The sequence below is a fragment of the Mus pahari genome, chromosome 18 (assembly GCF_900095145.1).
Source record: "Mus pahari chromosome 18, PAHARI_EIJ_v1.1, whole genome shotgun sequence".
Classification (NCBI taxonomy): domain Eukaryota; kingdom Metazoa; phylum Chordata; class Mammalia; order Rodentia; family Muridae; genus Mus; species Mus pahari.
The window spans coordinates 11,211,025-11,221,335 of record NC_034607.1 but is presented as its reverse complement, the minus strand read 5'-3'; the positions used below and the strand labels follow the sequence as shown (position 1 = coordinate 11,221,335).

The 10,311-nt window shown below is 45.6% G+C and overlaps 1 protein-coding gene across 1 annotated transcript in view; it reads right to left on the bottom strand.

The window, feature by feature from the left end:
* Positions 1-10,311, bottom strand: part of Pla2g7 (phospholipase A2 group VII) — a 42,683-nt gene that overhangs the window by 21,875 nt on the left and 10,497 nt on the right. The window contains exon 2 of the mRNA XM_021218169.2: positions 1,179-1,318. Within this exon, the coding sequence (XP_021073828.1) occupies positions 1,179-1,284 (106 nt within the window). The 5' untranslated portion in view covers positions 1,285-1,318. The remainder of the gene's footprint in view (positions 1-1,178; positions 1,319-10,311) is intronic.

The following is a 10,311-nucleotide window of genomic DNA, read 5'->3' as shown; positions in this document are numbered from 1 at the left end:
AGACTGTAAGTCATCAATAAATTCCTTTACTATATAGAGACTATCTGCAAGTTCTGTGACTCTAGAGAACCCTGACTAATACACCGGCTGTGCTAGCCACAGGACACAGGCTGAGACCCATGTGTGTCACAGCTCTTTAAGATGACCAGGTATTCACAGTGCTCCAAAAGCAATGTCCTTGCAACATAGGCCCTTCTTGGTGGCATGAGATGTGCCTCCCCCACACTGGCTACTCTCATCCTTGTATTGTCTAAGTCATCATCCCCTTATCTTCTCCCCTTAACACAACTGAAGAGAGAAAGTAGCTGTGGCCATTCTCTTCTGGAGGTCCAGGCCTGTACTTGCCCTTTGCTTCTCCTCATTCTCAGGTAGAAAGGGTCATGTCCCTTTGGACCTCAAGAGTCCAGACTATCATCTTCTCGCAAGCCTCTTCACCTCTGCAGGACCAGGTTTGCTTGTCAAGACACCAGGCCAATCCTACCTTCATGGAACAGTGATGAAGCCTGCCTTGTAAACTCCAAGGCAAGTGTGCTCCCGTACCTGGCCAGAGTTAGACTAGAGTCATGAAGGAGGGGGAGAGAAGGAGGTGCTGAAGGCATTTTTCCATGGTCACAGCAAGCTGACAGGACATGTGTTACAACGCCCATGCTGCAGGTTTAATATTGAAGAAAAAAAACCATGTTCCTCTTTTGGAGTTGTAAAGATTGAAGGGTGAAGCTTCTCCCTACCCTAGAACAAAGATTCCCTAAATACGTATGTTCCTCTGTGTGTGTGTGTGTGTGTGTGCTTGTGCGTATATGTTGTAAATACTTGTTAGTGTGGGCATGCACATTCAGGTGCACATGCATATGTTTGAACGCGACCGTAGAAGCAAGAGGTTAATGACTCTTGGATAATCCCCCATCTATGCTTTTTTTGAGGCAGAATCTCTCACCAAAGCTGAAGCACATTACATCATCTATAATGATTTTCCAATAAACTTCAGGGATCCTCCCATTTGTACACCCCTCCCCCCACAACAAAGAAATCTTCTCACATCTGTGATGGGGATCCAAACTCAGGACCTCATGCTTGCACAGTGGATACTTTATCACCTGGGCCATCCCCCCCAGTCCCTGCACTCTCACATATCAAAACATGCAGCATCTTGAGGTCGTTCAGAGCGTGATGCCTCTTACCTGACGGCCTGAAGTCAAACGAAGATGCATCTTGCCAGTGAAAAGGATGCACCGATGGGAGGCAGCAGAGGAGGCAGAAAAGCGCATGCAGTTTGAGTGGTACCATCTTAGGAGCTGAGCAGTGGCTTCAGTTTGATGTTCTTTGGAGCAGATAATTAAAAGAAAAGAAATGCAATGAACACACTGAAGAGGACTTAAGTGCCTGCCAATCAGTGAGCCCGAGGTCCCAGTAATGTTTGTTTACAGCGAAACACATATTGTTTATTCAGAGATGGCTGGCAGAATCCTTGATGCTAATGGGTGGCAGAACATGGGAATAACATTTCAAGACAGCTAAATATGATTTTCTCTATTTTTACAGGTGTCTTCTGGTTACAAGGAAAACATGGAGTCATGATAATGATAACAAATGAGTCCTTGTCGTCATCATTGTACCCAAAGGCATGTCTCGCACAGATAGCTAACAGCAGTTAGTGGGTGCTGGATTATGTTTCTATGACATTTTCTCTTCCTTAAGTGATGCTACTGGGTGTTGGCTGTGTGTCCCTGTGTGACCCTGTTAAGTTTCTGAAAAGCAGAGCACAGGTCTAAATCGTTGGCCTCTGAAAGCAGCTGGTCCTGGAGAAATAGTTCCTATGTCGATGGATTGACGAGACAATAGGGTATCAGAACTGAGATAAAAAGAAGTGGCATTGCAGTTAAGATTCTTATGCAAGCATCTTCTTAACAAAAGGTACACGTGTTTGTGCATGGATTTTCCCCGCTTCAGTGTGAGTCTCTCCATGCAAGGGACACAGTTCACTTAGTAGAGTGCTTGGTTAGCATTCCTGAAGGCCTGGGTTCAATCCCAAGCACTCCATAAATTAGACTTGCTGGCACATGCCAGCATGCCTAGTATATGGGAGTTAGAAGCAGGAGAAGTTCAAGGTCACCCTCAGCTACATATCTACTTCAATACCAGCCTGGATGGCATGAGACTTTGTCTCCGAAATTTTTAAATAAATAAATAGACACAAAATAACACCCTTTGACTTCCGGAAGAGTTGATAGAAATGGCCCAAGCCACCATTGCCTCTCATTTGAATTTTGGCAATAACTGTCTCTGGTTTTGTCCTAGCCCCAAAGTCTAAGTCCAATATAATTTCAGATGGTATAATTACAGATGGTAGTATTACTCCTCAGTCCCCAAACCTCATCTGCTGTCATAGGGCAAAGTAGCATACAAGGCTGTCCCTGGTCTGCACTTAATGGGCTTGAAACCTTACCTCTGTCCCCTCTAATTGCATGCCTGCTGCCTCCCTACCACCTGGCAAACATACCTGGTATCCTGACCTTCCCACCCCACCCCCTCTGAAGTCCGCACATACTCCCTCCCACAGCAAGGCTCTTTGCCTTGATGCCAGAATGACTCTCATCTCCAGGTTTTTGCCCCAATGTCACCTCTACAGTGAGTTGTTCTTGATTTCTCCATTTACAACGGGACTCTAAGCTGCTTCCCCACACCATTACAGGTCCAAGACCCCATGTACACTTCTCCAATATTTGTTACCAATTGATATACTCTGTGATTTATTAGTTTATTATCTTGCTGTAGAAATTCGGTCCTGGAAATGTGAGTACTCTCTCCCCCACATACTGTCTTCCAAAGGTAGTACCTGGTATACAGTCAGCACTAAATAAATGCCTGCTTAAACAAATTATGAATCCTAGCAGTTTTGGAAACTGGTTTCTAACACACACTGAAACAAATCTCACAATCCATATGAGTGACCCTACGAAGGCACTAACTAGACAGCTAACTAACTAGATAACTAACCCATAGGGAAAGTATAAATATGTATCATGGATAACCATCACTCCTGGATGCCCCTATGCACCCTGCACAGTCTGCTCCCTTTCATGGCTGGAATCCAATCTTGACACTAATTCTTGATTGACAGAAATCTCAAAAGAAGTGGCTTCAGACACTTGAGACAGTCTTCTCCCTCCCTTCCCTTTCCCAATACAAAACTCAAAAGCCAGGTGACACAGTGGGTCTCCAGCCTGAGAAGTCTAGATCCCTAGTCGCTAGGCAGAAAAGAGCCTTTCCAATGTGCTCAGCCTCACATGAATAATAAATGTGTTTTGCTGTTGTTGTTGTTGTTGTTGTTGTTGTTGTTGCTTTTGTTGCATGAAAGTGTGGACACTTCCAAAATGTTATTGCCTCTTTGAAGCATTGAATGGCTTTACTTTATTATCAGATCGCAGCTATTTAATTCAAGGGCATTTATCAAGTATGTACTACAGAGTCTCTCCATAATGGGAGCAATTGGGAATCCTGAAGAATCTGATACTATCATTGACCTAAAACAGCTTATATATGTGACTCAAAAGCAAGACGAGCAGATATGATATAGGAAGGAAACCACTCAGCAATATTTAAAAAAAAAAAAATCTTAAATGACATGGAACTGATTCAGAGAGCAAAAGGAATTCAAAAAGACTCCAGAGGACACGGGTTGTAGTAAGGTTGGATCTGGCCAACAAAAGCTAAAAAGCATGTAGATTCCAATCAGCTGGGAAATTGTCACTGGAGTATCTTACAGAAGGATGTATTTGTCTATTCAACTGGTTTCTTCTCCTGGGCAGGAAAAGGGAGGAAGAAGGAAAATAGATCATACTGAGATCCATGGGGAGAGGGGGGAGGGGAGAGTGGTGATAAGGAAAGCTACTCTAGGCAAAGGTTAGCCTCATACAGTACCTCGATCTTCATTACCCCTTCCCACCAACAACCAAAAGAAGCATTATTAGAGATGATAGCCAGTGCCACTCTATATTTCTCAGGTCCTCAGGCTGGGTAGGGGTGTTTTGTTCTGTTCTCCAGGACCTTAGCTGCTCACATTGGAGTGAAGGAGAAGAAAGACACAAAGCCACCTAGGTTCTTGGGAGCCCTTCCTGGGCCCTCTGTCCTCCTGAGGCTGCCTTGTCTTCTGACTACGGCAACCCACAGGCCCAGTGTTTGGAAACTGTTGCAAGTGGACAATAGTATCAATTGTTTATTATGGAGTTTCCCCCGTCCCCTATCCCAACTGACCTCTAATTTTATCTTCAAAGCAAAAATCCTCTCAATCAAGCATGGCTACCTCACTCATATTATTCTATTCACTCATATTACATTTCCTCACGTGTTCATTTACCTCCTTTGGAGGCGGGAAATTTTCCAACTGGAAATAATAGCACCGTGGGGAAACTGAATTGGTTACATTATTGCCACTGTGCGAGATGCCTTCTCTCAGTTTGCACGAATACCTCTGTATCAAGGCTGGGGAGGTTCAGTCGGCAGGTGAAGTGCCCACCCTGCAAGATGTGGTGGTGAGTTTGGAGCCAAAGTCCCTGTCTAAAAGCCTGGTGATTGTGTTGTTTGTTTTTTGTTATTACCTTGACACAAACCTAGACAACTGGAAAGAGGGACTCTTAACTGAGAAAATGCCTCCATAACACTAACCTGGAGTGCTGCTTTGATTAATAATATCTTGAGTGAGGGCGGGGTTCAGCCGATTGTGAGTAGTGGCACCCAGGAACAGGATGTGTAAGGAAGCAGAAGCCATGAGAAGCAAGCCAGTAAGCAGCCCCCCACTCCATGGCTTCTGCTTCAGGTCTGTCTTAAGTTCCTGCCTTGGCTTCCCCCGATGGACTGTGAACTGGGGTGTGTAAGCCTGCTAAACCCTTTCCTAGCCAGGGTGCTTTCATCATATCAGAGAAATAAAACCCTAGCTCAGACAGTCACAAACCCTGTGCCTGTTTGCACTGGAGAGATGGAGCCAAGACAGGAAGTAGATTCCTAGAGCTGGTTGACCAGTTGGCCTAGCCAAACAGTGATTGCTGGGTTTGTGGAAAGTTGTCTCAAGGGGGGAAAAATGTCGGCAACGGTAGTGGTAGACACCTACGGTCTACTTCCGACTTCCACACACATGTGCACAAACACCTACAAGCATGTGCATGTACACACACACACACACACACACACACACACACACACACACACTTTAATCTTAGCCTAGACACTTGAAGGTATTACACTAAAGCCTCCAGAAGTTTTCTCCAAAGGAAAGAGTCTCCTGCCAGTGGGGAAAGATATTTTAGAGATATTTTTTGAGACTGTGCCACAGAGACTGGCCTTGTATTCTTCCTTGGTCTCCTGAGTTCTAGGTTTGCAGGATTATGGATGGCAAAGAAGAATTTAATGTCCCATAAATCAGATCCTACCCAATAATCCACTCTGGCTGCCCCAGTGACCCTGGCTGCCACTCTTCAGACAGGAGTGAAGGGGCAGCTGTCCACTCTCCACACTGTTCTTGGGGGCTCAGATGCTCCCTTGATACCCCTGCTGCAGCTTGTGTGTGTGTGTGTGTGTGTGTGTGTGTGTGTGTGTGGTGTGTGGTGTGTGTGTCGAAGGCACACTTTGGAAAGCGTGCTGCTGGAGGCAGAGACAAGACTGCAGAGCAAGCAGGTCTGTTTTTGGCATGCTGCTCTTGTTACAGTTGAAAGGAAGACTGTTCTGCTACAAAGCACAGGGTCCCCTGATGGGGACACACAGAGGTGATGCTCCTGAGGCAGCCCCCAAATCCTGTTGGGGCTAAACCTCAGCTTCTTGTGCTCTTTCTTGTGAAATGAGAATGTCTTGACACAGTTTTTACTTTTGCCCCTTTTCTGGGGGGAGGGGGGGAGGTGGGGATAAGGAAGCGTCTCATGTAGCCCAGGCTGGCCTGGAAGTCTACTGTGTGACAAAAGATAAGCTTGGACTCCTGACCTCACCTTCTGAGTGCTAGGATTACAGGTGTCACGGATACCCACCCCTAAGAAGGGCCTCAGAAGATGGCTTGGTGGGTAAAATCCTGCTGTGCAAATGTGGGGATCTGAGTTCAAATCCCCAGAACATACATAAAGCTGGACTCGATATTGTGGGTGTAACCTCAGCCCTCCTACAGACTAATCGGGGGAGACAGGGATGTCCCTGGAAGCTTGAAGGCCAGCCAGCCTAGCAAAGAAAGGCAGAGGTGAACAAGAGGCCCCTTCTCATCCCAAACGGAATGCGAGGAGCCACATCCAATGCCCTCTGACCTCCACACACTCGTGTCCGCATAAGCACACCTATAAATGAACACACACGCGCGCACACACACACACACACACACACACACACACACACACACACACACATGATTTAAAAACAAGACAAAACTTCAACAAGAGCCTTACAGATCAGGAAGAGAGGTGATGAAGTAAGTCTGACACCCACTTCTGCAATGATAGACAAGTGCTCTGGTTAACACAGCGCAGGCATCTGAGGAGAGACACACTCGGGTTTCTGGTATCTCGACCTGTTGGTTCTTGTTTGTTATGTTTTCCTATTAGGGCGGAGCTCCATGGGCAAGGAAGTATTTTTGCCTTCCATTTAGACTTCTGAAATCACACATTTGAGTGGTTACGAAAGTTAAAAATGTAATATAAGATGTAAATGACTCTCCTCTCCTCAGTACCCACTGTGCACAGCACTGTCTGGTCTCACGAGTCACGTGGTCTCTGTTTCTTACATCCCAAGGTCACAGGCACTGATGCCTTCTGCCGGGTCACATGAATGGCAGGTTTTAGAGCCAGAGAAATAAGTCTACAACTCTGGTTCAAAATTTAAAATTAATACTAATGTGGCATGATCTTTTTTCTACCTAAAATATATAGTTTCTACATAAATAGGGAGGAGACAAGCCTCTTCTAAGGGATAGGATAATGGCTGGCTTCCTTTTTCTTTTAACTTGAACTTTGTATTCCCTGCCTGCTGGCAAGTGACAACAAGCAAAGAAGAGTGTCCCTGGGAAGTAAAACTGTCCCCATCTGAAACGCAGCAGGCAATACCAGGAACAAAACCAAGAGCAAGACAGGCAAAGGTACCAAGCTGTCATGGGAAAGGAGATGAAAATACACAGTGGGAAAAGAAAAGGGTTGAAAACTATCAGGAAAATAACAAGCTGAGCACACGCTTACCACGGCCTGCACTCAGGAGGCTGAGGCAGGAGGCCTGCAACAAGTTCAAGGCTATTATTTAGTGAGTTCCAAACTAGCCTACATTACAGAATGATGTCTTACATAAAACAACGAAGACAGCCAATAACATGCAGGTGTAGCGGCACACACCTGTCATTCCAACACCTGGGAGGTAAATTCGGGAAGGTTGGAAGTTCAAGGTTAAGTTCTCAAGAGCAGCCTGTGCTACATGAGAGGCAATCTTTACAATGATAACGACTACGACGACGACGACGACGACGATGACGATGACAAAGACGGCTACCACAACAACAAAGAAGAAGAAGAAGAAGAAGAAGAAGAAGAAGAAGAAGAAGAAGAAGAAGAAGAAGAAGAAGAAGAAGAAGAAGAAGAAGAAGAAGAAGACAACATACAATCTCAGGGCAGGGGAAGTAGTAAAGGTAAACCATAAGTCCTTTCGCTAAGCATGCATGTGGTTTTAGCTGACGTTCTAAGGAAGATTTTGTTTTGGTTTTAGGTTCACAAAGATGCATGGCTTCATCAATGAAGCATCCACCGTGTAACGTGTGCACTTCACACTTCCAACATACTACCCAGTCAGTGAGGTTGGTGCTTTTCCTTCAGGATCCTCTTCCTAGCTCCTCTGGTCAGAGTCCCTGCCTCACTGCCCACAGTGCGCAGTGGAGCGTGACCTATGCCGATTCTTCTCTCACGGTGTGCGCGTCTCTTCAAGATGGTGCATATCCCGAACTCAGCACCCTTGACCTGTGATGCTCTGATTGCTAATTATAGGGCTGGCTTCTACAGGAATGCTAAACCCCGCGGAAGGAAACAAAAAGCGGCAAGAAACTGCTGGACTTTCGTCCTGAACTTAGTGGTGTTTCCGGCGCACTTGGGAGCAAGGCCTTTTCAACCACAGGGTGTAGCACACGTATCTGCTGGCCTAACACAGGAATGACTTCTGCCCCGCAGGACCGTACCTGTGCCTTTAGTCAACCATCAGTATGTGCACACGCATGGACCTTAGGGGATATGGGATGGAGAGTAGAGGGGTAGCCTTCTCAGCCTCTGCTCCGGGCACACCTAGCTCCAGACTCTGCCTGTGTCCGAGCAGCCTTCCAGCCTCACTAGCTTAGTTCTTCCTGTCTAACAATGCTCATACCCTTCTCACCACGTGACTTCCCATCCCTTGCAAATGAAAACATTATCCTCTAAGGAACAGGAGATATCAGAGTCATAGTCCTCATGTGACCCTACCTCCAAGTCTTCTGTAGCAGACTTCCTGTATCGTCGCTCCTCTCTCACCAGCCCTGTGCCCGATGTCTGGGGATCTAGAGCTGCCTGTCACTAATTGCAGCTTCGCCCAGGGCCTCTCCAGCCCTTCCAAGCTAGTCTCAGTCGGTGCTTTAACTTTGCATTGATTTCTGCTGCTTCAGCACCACTTAAATCAAGCAGAGGCTACAGCTCTGAGGGAAAGTACTTGGCTGTGTATCTGCACGGCTTTGGGTTTCAGCTCCGCTATCATAGAAATCTTTTCTGGTCCACTTGGCCATTCGAAGCTAGTAAGCTTCATGTTTTAAAATATGATATTCTATGTACCTATGGGGCGGTTGGGGATTTGGGGAGACAACACATTCCTCTGGCTTCTGATTCATTTGTGTGTCTTGTTTTGTTTGACAGTTGTTTTCTTATTCAAGGGACTTTATCCTAAGGAGCTGCCCAATCCTTTTGAAAAGATTACACATGTTAAATAAGCTTGACCCCAATTTTCCAGGTTGCACAGATTAAACAGAACTTCCTGCCTTTCTGAACAAAGCTCTGACACAAACATCCAGATGTCCTTGACTTCCCTAGGCTGCTTCTAAGGGTCACTAAACTGTGTGGGAGACAGCCACAGCCCCCAGGGCTTTTGTTTTTAAAGAGGGATACAGTAGAACCCTTCCTAGGAGACTGTAATGTTCAAAGTCTCTTCAAGCTCTGCCTGCCAATAAGAATTGGCTAAAAATAACTTTACACTTCAGAAGCAGAAACTTAAGTCAGGTGGTCACTTTAGACATTATCTTAGAACTAGAGACTACAAAAAGGTCTGTTTTCATTTTGCAACCTGTTCTCTGAGAAAGATGAAACTAGGCGCATAGCAGCAACTTGTAAATCAAAACCAGGGATGCAGCATCTCCTTAGACTTCGAAAGGAAAATTTGCAAAATAAAGTCAGCCATGCTAGTAAGCTTATGTAGTAAATTTTTAAAAAGCGATTTTGGGGGTTATTGTTATGACTCAGTCGATAAGAGTACACACACACACACACACACACACACACTCTTCCCTACCACCTACCTCTATCTCTATCTCCCTCAACCTCTCTCTCACTTTCATCAAGTCCATAAATCTGTTTCTTAACGACCTCCAACTTTTTTTTTTTTTTTTTTTTTTTTTCGAGACAGGGTTTCTCTGTATAGCCTAGGCTGTCCTGGAACTCACTTTGTAGACCAGGCTGGCCTCGAACTCAGAAATCCACNTGCCTCTGCCTCCCGAGTGCTGGGATTAAAGGCGTGCATCACCATGCCCGGCCCAACTTTGTTTTAAAAACTGAAAAAGGATAATTAACTCATCTGTGTTTTTCTAGTTATGTATCATTTTTATAATAAAATATGTTGCTTTGATCACAAGAATTAATTTTAAAAGGATACGAATGTTTATGACTAGAGAATCTTTATCTTTAGTTTAAAGTTACATCAGTAGAGAATTAAGAGACTAATCTCTTATTTCTGACAAAACAGTGTATGAAATAGAAGAGGAGGAAGAAGAAGAGGAGGAGGAGGAGGAGAAGGAAGAGGCAGAAGAAGAGGAGGAGGAGGAAGAGGAGAGGGAGGAAGAGGAGGAGGAGGAGGAGGAAGAGGAGGAGGAGGAGGAGGAGGCTCCTTCTATTATGGTGAACCAGGAAGTCAGATGTGAGACAAAGAGAAGGTGGATACAAGCTTCAAAAGCCCACCCCTAGTGATCCACTCCTTCCAGCTAGCTGTGCCCCCAAATGCCCCAAGGCCTAGGCTGTGCCCCCAAATGCCCCAAGGCCTAGGCTGTGCCCCCAAATGCCCCAAGGCCTAGGCTGTGCC